The sequence below is a fragment of the Pelobates fuscus genome, chromosome 5, assembly GCF_036172605.1.
Source record: "Pelobates fuscus isolate aPelFus1 chromosome 5, aPelFus1.pri, whole genome shotgun sequence".
Classification (NCBI taxonomy): domain Eukaryota; kingdom Metazoa; phylum Chordata; class Amphibia; order Anura; family Pelobatidae; genus Pelobates; species Pelobates fuscus.
In genome coordinates, this window is record NC_086321.1 from 296,737,241 (window position 1) to 296,748,753 (window position 11,513).

Sequence of the window (11,513 nt, forward strand, 5' to 3'; positions counted from 1 at the left end):
TCAGTTCAATTTTTATTGGTGGAATATTGCGGGCCAGTCCTGGTGGGTTGTTCTCTGCCCAAACTCCTGGTATGTTAAACAATGTCTCATCACTCCTAGGGTTTTGGCTAGTCAACACTGTATAAAGTCGCCACTCTTCTTCCTTTGGTACGGATAAAGTCATAATACCTGAAGGTCCATTAAACTTTAAAGATGTTGTTCCATCTGGTAGGAACGTAATCTGCGCTTGTAATTTGGATAGCATATCACGTCCCAGCAATTGGACTGGACATTCAGGCATATAAAGGAATTGGTGTTTTACTACGTGGCCTCCCAATGTACAGAGTCGACTTTTAAGAACCGGTCTTTCAGCACTTCTTCCAGTTGCTCCTATCACAGTAATAGTCCTTCCAGATGGAGGAGCAACTAGATTAGTCACCACTGCAGTCATGGCTTGTGGTTTCTCAGTATACGAGGAATTATGGGTCTTCCAGTTTAAAAGGTCGGTAGTGGTGAAAGGGACATATACGAAGACAGGGTCAGCGTGTGCCATTTGACCTGCGGCATCGATATAAGCTGACCCGGGATTTAAGCGAAGAGGCATCTGATAGTGCTTTAATTGTTGGGCACCAGTCAACTGTCGGGTTTGGATGGGGCTACGTAGGGAAGCGTCAGTCATGGGTTCCGGTCGGGGAGAGATAGGGTATGGGGATGTGGGAGGTTGGTTTTGGGAAAAGGTAGTGAATAGAACACTTCGGGCCGAGCTAGATGAAGCTTGACCGGAAGTCTGAAGTGGCGCCAAATCAGGATATTCATTTTTAATGGAGGTTGGTCTATCTGGTTCCGGAAGGGGGGATTTAGTACGAGGGGGGGTGGATCCTGCACTGGAGGAGGAAGCGGAAGTGGATGGGGGTAGTGAGGGAAGGGTTACAGGACTTCCTGCGTTTGCGTCACTTCTTCTTAACGGAAAGTAAGGGGGCGGCAAAGGGATCTCGGACTCAGGGGGCGTGTCCAAAATGGGCCTAACACCAGCCCTAGTGGACGAACAAGTCCTAGCTACCATGAGGCGACACTGTTCCTCGTGGCATGTCCGGAGCCATTTTGGCGAGTCATTTACGGCCTGTCTCCAACAATCAATATAAGGAAACTGGCCGTAAAGTTCAGGCCTACCTGATACAGCCACGTGTAAGCGCTGTACCAGAGTTGGATCCAAACTGCCACGTGGCGGCCATGCCGCAACCAAAGTAGGCCACTCCCTAGTGCACAAAGTGACCAAACGTACAGGGGACATCTTAACCCCAAAATCACAAACTTTGAATCCCTTTTTAAAATTCTTAACCATACATCCTAAGGGATCCGGAATCGTTGACTGCGACGCACCCATATTTAACAGTGGAACGTTGTCGACAACGATTACTATACACGCGTACTATTCAACAGTCACACCCGTTTCCTCTGGCAACAGCACCACGTGGTACGGTTATCAAGTGAAACGTACACAATAACAATAAACACTCAGGGAATTCCCGTACACACACAGCTGCTACACCAGTCACTATATAATCAATATTATGCCCTTTGGCGTAACTACACAGTCACCCACGCTATAATTCTCTATATACGAATTACCCGTCTATAACACACCCCAGTAACATCGTCTTTTACAAATAGCGGTTACAGTACGGTTAGCATAGGTCAAAGCACAAGTTAAGGTCACAATACAATTATTAGTGGTTATGGTGTTAAACATGCAATGGACGACAATGATTAGTACTTATTATATAATGTCAGTAAATATACAGGGTTATGGTACCGTGCACTATAATACAGCAACACACTATTAACACTCTCGCTAGACGGCTGAGCTCGCGCTATCTAACAAGATATACACTTTACTAAACAATCGTTAACACATTTACAATTCCCAACTAAACTATTGGCCAGTACCTTGAATGGACTACCTAAAACTATATACACCCGTTTTGGTTAGCCACACTGCCCAATCACCACATATACATAGCGAGCTAGAGATCCGAATTTACACAGGCGCCTCTTAGTCGCACTATACAACGAGCTAGAGATCCGAATTTACACAGGCGCCTCTTAGTCGTACTATCAAAAGTCTAGTGGGTTCCAAATTTACACGCCTTCCCACTTAGCCCAGATAGGATGAGAACTAGCGAACCGAATTTACACAGGCGCCGCTTAGTCTCCCGGTCCCTCCGACCTAGCGAACGTAATATACACCCTAGAACGCTAGTCTAGACAAGACACCGGTGTCCGGCTAGGGCTATCTTACACCAGGACCCCGCCTGACTAACCAAATCAAACGGTCTGACTAAAGAGCGTTCGATCGAGCGGTGCGCCTTCGCTCCTTCCCTCCGACAGAGGGGGCAGATACAGATTCAAAAACCCCTTTGGGCCTACCGCACAATCGGTATACCCCTAGCGGGTCCTGCCGTCTAAAACAGCAGTTATCTTACCTCCTCGTTCCTGAACCTGAGTTCACACTCATCGACGGGGACACCCCAGCACTTCTCACGTAGAGGCCGATGATCTCCTGGACAACAGACCAGTGGCGCCGAGACGAAGGGAGGTCCACGCAGAAGTTCAGGGGTGCAGCCGTAGAGAACGTGGGCAAAGATAGACCGTCTCACGCCTCTGCCTCTCAGCTACCGTTGAACGATGAGCTTCCCGGCCAATGCACCAAATGATACCGGAGAAACTGACGGAAGCCAAGCACAGAGAGATGGACACAGGTTTCTTCAGGAAGGAAGAGATTCTTTATTGGATCACCGATCGGGACTCAGAGGGACTAGCGTCACCAAAATACAGCAAAGTCTGAGTACTGAATACATAGAGTACATTCCTTATATAGCACTGTAGCTCCTCCCACAATTAACTACACCCACACATACCCTTAACCTATTTAATGAATAGAGTCTAAACTCATCCATCCGGTCTAACCACGTGGCTCATCTGATACAAAGGAGAGGGACGCGTAATTCCAGTTCTTACATTCCTGCACCTGGTCAGTACAGTGATGACAGTATCTTAGCTACGTGTTATTAACTAACTGATACTACAAACACATATACATACATATGCCTTGTGGCAATCTTAGCCTGCTAAACTTGTATTTTACTGGAATTACATCACAATAATAGGGTTAATCCAGCCTCCAAAACCTGTAGTGGCTGTCTCATTGACAGCCGCTAGAGGCGCTTGCGTGCTTCTCACTGTGAAAATCACAGTGAGAGCACGCAAGCGTCCATAGGAAAACATTGTAAATGCTTTCCTATGCGACCGGCTGAATGTAATGTTGTTTCCAACACAACATTACACGGTCATCCCTCCCATGATACTGTGTCTGAGAGAGAATTCAGTCCCCTCTCAAGTACAGCAAATCTACAATTTTCAAAACCCCACACACACATTTGAATATTTCAAAAGGGTTTAATTGATTGCATGGAATGTCCTAGCTTACAACCCCAGTTCCTCTTTGCAACTTGGACTCCAGCAGAACTATTCTGTAGGGTATGGGAAGTCACACAGCAGTGTTCTTGAAGTCTGACTGAGTTTACATCTGCCATATGTCTTGCTTTCTCTAAGATAGGAAGTCATTTGATGTGGTAATGATCAAGCCTTCCAGAAACAGGATACCCTTGATTCAATACCATATCCAAAAGAGACATTTGCTTAACCCAATTATCCCCCAGGCATAAAACACAAAACATAAACTATTAAATATATATCCAATACATATAGGAACCCCAAAAATAATCCATGGAAATCACTTGAACCAAGTCTTTTCACTTGCTTTTTACAGGGCCCATATGTAGGCATGGCACTCAGTGACAGCGTTTTGTCACAGCCACCATATCCTTAAATTAATAGCCCTAATATGTATAAAAAGGGGGAGAGAGAGGACTTAATTGATCCTAGCCCCCAGATTACAAATATCAAATATTAGGGCCACCACCCATCAACATGTGAGGGCTGAGAGGTGTTGACACTAGGTCCCTCTCATTTTATAACCATTAGGACCCCCACATGCCAGCATTGGTGGGGGGTCAGTGGAGGGGATGCTAGGTCCCCCAACCTTAAAAGTGAAGTTTTCTCCACCCGATGCCGGGTGGAGGCAGGGAGCAGTGGTTGACCATTTGCTTGTTTTAATGTTCAGTAGACATGCACCCACTTGCTAGATGGCAGGGGGGGGCATATGGAAATAAAATACTTCCATTATAGTAATATGGGGGTCTTATTGATCCCCATAGGATATTTATTGACTATTTAATGTGACAGCGAGTTTGCAAGCGCTGGCCAGATGCCACATAATTAACCCTCAAGCCATAGAGTGTTTTTAACTAGTTGCCTACTGACTGTACATTTGGACATAATTAGGTGTTTAGTGAATAACCCAGTATATCTAATGGGGTTTGGACACAATGATCTCAAGTATCTGTTCTTGAGTAAAGGAATCATGTATGCTTATTCCGTTACAATGTGCACACTAATTGTAGATTATACTAGCTTTAGTGTAACTATAATCTTAATTTTATTAATGACAGGAGGCGAATATTTGCTTAAGTCTCTCTTTACTAGAACTCCACAGCAGCACATTAACATAGAGAGAAAAACACCAAAGACAAAAACATAAGGCATCTATAAAAGGCTCCTCCTAATCAACCATTTCCTCTTTCACGCTGCGACAAGACATAAGGTACACAAAATGCAATAAACTAATAAAAGGAAGAAACATAACACAACAATGAATGCCATCTGTAAAAGAACATCGAATAACAGATGTAATCTTGCGCTTCATCCAGCGAAACCGTCGATTCTATGAAATGTAGTCGAACCATTATACTGAAACGAGATAAACAGAGTCAAAAACACTGATTAGTGAATGAAATGTACTGAGAAAACATAAATCCCACAGTACAGTACTGATAGTACAAAAACATAAAACCCCAGTATATAATTACTGACAATATCAATATAACAGACACCTCCCCTATCTTCCCCAGGCAGCACCCTAGACTACCATATCTAGCCCAGGCGACTCAACAACCCGTAGAAATCAACCAACAATCGATCTAAACAAAGGGAAGGAAAGAAAAACCAGGTGGGAAATATTCGCCTTCTGTCATTAATAAAATAAAGATTATAGTTACACTAAAGCTAGTATAATCTACAATTTTATATCATGACAGGAGGCTTCATATTTGCTGTTTTAACGCTCCGACAGCAAAACCAAAGAAACATTGTCCGACGGTCTAAAATAAAACTGGCGCAAAAACTCCTCACGGGACCGGACTGTCACATACAAAACGTCCCGAAGAGAAACGCCCACCAAGGAAACTCGGAAGCAGCAGCGCCGTTAACCGAATGCACTCCAAAGGTTGCATTCACCCCCGCCAGTGTCAAAAACCATCTCATCCATCGAGTCGGGACAGGGGCAAAGGGCCGGACAACAGAAACACGTCTGAACGAAACCAGACACAACAAGAGGGCAAACACAGCAGAAAGCTGGCGAAGGGAAAAGTCAAGGAACCCCGGCCAAATCCCGAAGAAAACGCTAAAACCATACTTACCTCCCAGAGGGAAGAGTATTTAGGTGCCGGAGGACGTGCCAGTCTCATCCCACGTATAAATCTGCAGACCAGCGGGTCCTGACCAATGGGAAAAAACCTCCAAACGGAACACGCGCCGCCTAAATAACTGACTAGTCACAATAACCAGACGGCACAACCGTCCCAAATCATCGAGGAGGGACAAGACACTCAGCAAGTTGGTCACGGGCCAGTAAAGGGCTCGGTATCCTGTCCTAAGCACCAACGACACCATGAAATCCATGCTGAGAGATAAACATCTCCTCGTCCCGGGAGCTCAGGAATCCCAGAGAAGGTCCCTGGCCAATAGCGATGACGCCTCGACATACCAGGCACTCCCGAAAGAGTCCAAGAGGAGTATTCGAGAGGACGGTAAGAGAAGAGGATCCCGACAGGAAAGCTCCGTGAACCAGACCGATCCCGCCATAGCGGAGTCAACAACACTAAGGACACACGTCGACCTCGAACTTGAAGTAATACCCGGGGGATCGAGGCGAACGGAGGAAACACCTATGCTTCCTGAGAAAAAAAACATACCTGTCGAAACGCGACCACCACCGCGCACGCTGGGTCCGGGAGCCAACTAAAGCACGTCCGAATCCGATGGTCGTCCCGGAGGCGAATAGACCCACCGTGAACGAACCTGTGCGACGCTCGAGTATGAGGAAGATGGGTCGAAAGAGTTCCCAGTTGCTGGCATCCTTCCAATGTCTGTAGAACCAATCCGCCGTCAGGTTCGACTCCCACGGCAGATACTCTGTCTGTAATGTGATGTTGCGCTGGAAGCAGAAGCTGGAAATCCCCTTCGTCACCTCCAGTGTGCGAGACCGAGCGCCCCCCAAGCGGTTGGTATATTGCACCGCTGAGACCTTGTCCCTCCGAAGGAGGACGCAGCAGTCCGACAGGTGACTTGTCAGTCTCCGAACTGCCAACGAACCCACAATCAAGCCAGGCAATTGATGTGGAACTCCAATTCCTTGTCCGACCACGGGCCGCCCGTGAACCCGGTCGCGCACGTGGCACCCCAACCCCAAGGCTTGTAGTCTATTCCAGTACGAAATCCGGGGTTGGTCCGAATATTGCCTTGCCGTTCCATGCGGCCATGCGCAGAAGCCACCAGCGCAGTCCGGCCTTCACGTCCAGGAACAGAGAAATCATCCGGTCTGAAGAAGGTCACATGCGTAGAACAGGGGCCTTCAGCCGTTGCATGGTCCTGTAGTGTAGTGGGCTCGGGTATATTGCCTGTATCGAGGCTGAGAGGAGGCCCACCACGCGAGCAAACATTTGAAGGGGAATCCGGACTTGCCGTAATATCCTTCTAATCACATCCTGGGCGGTTGCCATCAGTGCCAAAGGCAGACGGAGAACGCATTCCATCGCATTGACCATGACACCCAAGAACTCCACCTTTTTCTTCAGATTAACTACGAATCCCAGGAGCTCCAATAAGGAGATCGCCGAACGCGTTTGATATCTGAGCCTGGAGGGATCTCCGCAGAGGACCAGCAAATCATCCAGAAATAACAGGAAACGGACGCCCTCTGACCAGAATCGGGCAACCACAGGCGTCAGCAGCTTGGTGAAGCACCAAGGGGCCGAGCTGAGGCCAAACGGGAGGCATGTGAATTAGCGAGGGACGCCATTCCAGGTGAGGCGAAGCGACCCGCGACCACTCTTGTCCACCAGGCCAGAGAGGTAAGCATCCTTCAGGTCCAGTCACATGAACAAGTCTCCCGACCGGGGAAGGTCCCGAAGGAGATGAATGCCCTCCAACTTGAAGTGGTTGCAGACAACAAAGGTGTTCAATTCCCGAAAGTGACCACCAGGCGGAACTCCCCCGACTTCATCTTCACTAGAAAATCGAGCTGAGGAAGCCCCCCAAATCCGGGGCTCGCTGGATAGCGCCAATAGTGAGCAGAGTCCGAACCTCCGAATCTATCAAGGAATGTTGAACTCTCGCGATGAAGGAGACACTTGGAGGTCCAACCTGCGTCGATGGGGAGTGGAAGTCCATGACATAACCCCGTACCGTCTGATGGACCCATGCATTTGAAGACACTTCCTGCCACCTGTCTCTGCAGTGAAACAATCTGTCTGTATGCAGTAGAGAGGAATTGAAAAGTGGCAGGAGTTGTACTCACCCATAGGAAATCTCGCTCGTCCTCTGGCACGGTCTCCACCACCTCTACCCACCCTTCGAGTGTAGTGAGGTCTGGGCTGGTATGGTGGAAAAAAGGATGGGCTACGGGATCTGTGGGGTCCGAAGCCCAGCCGGGATAACAGTGAGCGAAACACCTTCTTTATAGAGGACTGTGCTTTATCCAGGGAAGCAAATTGAAGTGTTTCTGTAGCTCCTTAATGAAAGGTTCCCCGAACAGTAGGTCTTATTGCCAGGGGGCCCAATTCTTTGAACCCTAGCTCCGATAGCTTGGTGTCCATACGGAACAGAGCCGTTTACCTGCGTTCGGTGCAGAACCACATTAGCATTGCCTAGAAGGCAAATGGGGCGTAGCGCCCAATCCCGCATGACCCAATCCCGCATGACCACATGGCCGGGTCCAGGCTCGTACCATCCGTGTAGGTCACATCCATCAGGGCCAACATCCTGCACAAAGGGGCCCAGTCTAACCAGCTGTTTATCTTGCGCCGAGCGGAGGCGACGCTCGACCCCTTTCATGGGGTCCCGACCCGTACGATTCAAGTACGACGCCACCAGGAGGTCAAAATCCGGGTCCCCCGCCACCGTGTCCGGCAGGACGGCCAGGGGCATTCCGCCCGAAGTTTCTTGCGGTCCACGGACCCAGTAGCGCACAAATTGTGCTAAGTGGTCGGGCCGCAAACATTATGAGGACCTGGGGTGCCAGATAGAGCAAGGGTCAGACAGAGGTCACCTGTAGTATCTAGAAAGGTGTCGTCTCCCGGCACCACCTCCTAGCGCCAACCCCGGTCAACACTACGGTCCTCGTCCCAATCATCCTCTGCCACTGAAGGGGATTGGTCTGCCCGCCATTCATCCAGTACGGCCATGGTAGGGGGGGGCAAGGAGGCCTCCTCCCCTGTGCCCGGTAGACGGCGGCGCGAGGCCGGCGAGGTTAATAACCTCGAACCATGTCGCTTCGCCGGAGCCTTGCCCTACCGGGAGCGTGGTTCAGGGTCTTCGCCCTTCCAATAGCGCATTTGCGCACTTGCCTGCTCTCTCCCATGAGAGTCAGACTCAGCCGAGTCGTCAGCCGAGCGGGGAGTTCCACTCGCACCTCTGTCTGGTTGTGATTGAGGGAGGGTCCTAGCCAGGGCTGTCTCCACAGAGGCGGACCCCGCCGCATTAATCAATGCCTGCAAATTCTGCTCCTGTGCAGAGGCCTCCATAATATCCGAGATTATGGTACGTGACACCTAAGGAGATAGAGAACAGGTATCACTAGCAGGCAGTAGGGGCCGCACCCCTATAGTTGGCAGAGGCAAGTATTATACGCATGCAGGCTCAACAATCAGGGGTCCAGGAGTGGAGCCGCCAGGCCAGTAGCATGTGTAAAATGGCACAGACAACGCAGGCCAAATCATGGGGCACAGACAAAGCTGGCCAATCAAGGGGCACAGACAAAGCAAGCCAATCATAAGGGCACAGACACAGCTGGCCAGCATTTGGGCGCGGGTAGCACCGGCCCAGTGGTATATGGAGGCAAAACGTAAATCCTTAGAGGTGACAGGCAGGCATATCTTGACACAGAGGCGTAGATTAAAGATGTACCAGGGTCCTCAGGACAGGTCCAGAACCTTGTGGGATAGTGTCACTAAGCAGGGTCCCGTGCAGGAAATATGCGGATGTAATGCATTAACCAATCCTAAATAAGCCCAGGCAGCATGCATAGTGTAAGCCGCAAGGGCACAGAATCCATGCACCGAGAGTACTGCAGTCGGTAGTGTTATAGGCCAATATGCATTGCCCCGCTACATGTAGCGAGACAGGGGAAAAAACCTGCACCTGGAAAAACCCTCAAATCACACCTGGGCGATAAAGTACCTAGGGAAGCTGAGCAGTGAAACAAGGCACAGAAAAAACAAAAGTGTAAATCTCAAATAATACAAGGTGGCAGTAATTCGTCACAGAAATGTATCCTGATTCATATCGGCACATAAAAAACAAAAGTGTAAATCTCAAATCCTACAAGGTGGCAGTAATGTGTCACAGAAATGCATCCTGATTTATATTGGCACATAAAAAACAAAGGTGTAAATCACAAAACATACAAGGTGTCAGTAATGTGTCACAGAAATGTATCCGGAATCATAGTGGCACATACAAGAACAAAAGAGTCCTGCGCCCTTAAATGAAGGGCGCACATGCGCCAGTCACATCAGCAAGCCGCGCACCCCCGGACCCGGTCACGGGGGAGAGGGCGCACGGAAGCCGCATCCCGCGGCAACAGTGAGGCTCCCTGTACCCTCCCCACGCCGCCCGAGTATGGTAGAATGCGAGCGAGGCGTGGGAGGGACAGGGAAGCAGGTAGAGGATTCCCGCTCGGCGGACGAAGCCGGCGGGCGTGAATCAGTACACGGCGCATGAGGGACCGCCGGAGTCTTTCTCCGCAGTCCCGACAGTCGGCACGGGAGGCGGTCGGAAGACCGCTTCTCGGCGACCTTAAAGAAACAGGCACACGGAAAAAAAGCATAGAAGCATAAAACCGGAAAGAAAAAATAGGCAAAGAACAAGAAAGAAAAGTAAAGTAATAAATCAATCACAAATCAGGAAAATTAGGGAATAGAATATGCCTGTAAACAGTTTGTATAGACAAAAGGGGTATATATATAATAAACCCACAGCCACCCAGGAAAAACATGGAGGCAGTGGTACTCTGACCGGTACTGTCTGCGGAGCAGCAAAGAAAGAGGAAATGGTTGGTTAGGAGGAGCCTTATATAGATGCCTTATGTTTTTGTCTTTGGTGTTTTTCTCTCTATGTTAATGTGCTGCTGTGGAGTTCTAGTAAAGAGAGACTTAAGCAAATATGAAGCCTCCTGTCATGATATAAAATTAACTACTAGGTCACTGTGTCCACACCAAGCACCAATTCTCATCTAAACGCTTAAAGTAAACACATTTGTATGCTTCCAACCATGTGCACACAAAATTATTTCATTAATGTAAATTTTGTATTTGTTTTTCCAGGGCGACTCTGGGGGTCCATTAGTCTGTAAAGGATCTGTTGAAGGCGTTGTCTCCTTTGGATTAGACCGTCCTCCTGGAGTCTACACAAGGGTCAGCAAGTACTTAAACTGGATTGAAAACACCATATCCACAAGTGAAGATTAGAGTTCATGACACAGGAATGGATTCTGTTCTTAAAATGTATTTAAACATTGACCATTGCTACATGCATTGCAATTACATTAGTAATTTTTATATTTTAGCTTGTGTTTAGTAAATGCTTAATGGTATAAATGGTATGAACAATCATGGAATGTTAATAAATGAGAATTTGGATGCACTGAGCATGTTTCCTTCCTATATTAAGTAACTTTCTAATAAGGTGGGTCACTCTAAAATATATATACATATATATATATATATATATATTATTTTTGAAAAAAACTCCAAAACAAACATGCATTTTTGTTCTATTCAAGTTGGTGATCCTAAACACAGGTTATTAATGAATGTTAAAAGTTGCTAGATTTTATTGATTATTTATTGAGCTTCAGATGCTCAATTCAAAAAATAGATAAAAGTTATATAAAATGTAATATAATCTAAAATGATATTAAAAGAACACTCTAAGCATTATATCCACTACATCATGCTATCACGCTATAGTGATTATGGTGCCAGGAGTGCCCTGGTGCCTTAACTAGTATCAGGTATTTTTGTAAAAGTTTTAAAAACCTGGCATCTGACACCTCATCTGCTTGGAAATGGCTAATC

General features: G+C 47.7%; 1 protein-coding gene across 1 annotated transcript in view; it reads left to right on the forward strand.

Annotated features, from left to right (window-relative positions):
* Window positions 1-11,083, forward strand: part of LOC134612879 (mast cell protease 1A-like) — a 79,570-nt gene extending 68,487 nt beyond the window's left edge. The window contains exon 5 of the mRNA XM_063457334.1: window positions 10,761-11,083. Coding sequence (XP_063313404.1) covers window positions 10,761-10,904 — 144 coding nt within the window. The 3' untranslated portion in view covers window positions 10,905-11,083. The remainder of the gene's footprint in view (window positions 1-10,760) is intronic.
* Window positions 11,084-11,513: the final 430 nt, after the last annotated feature.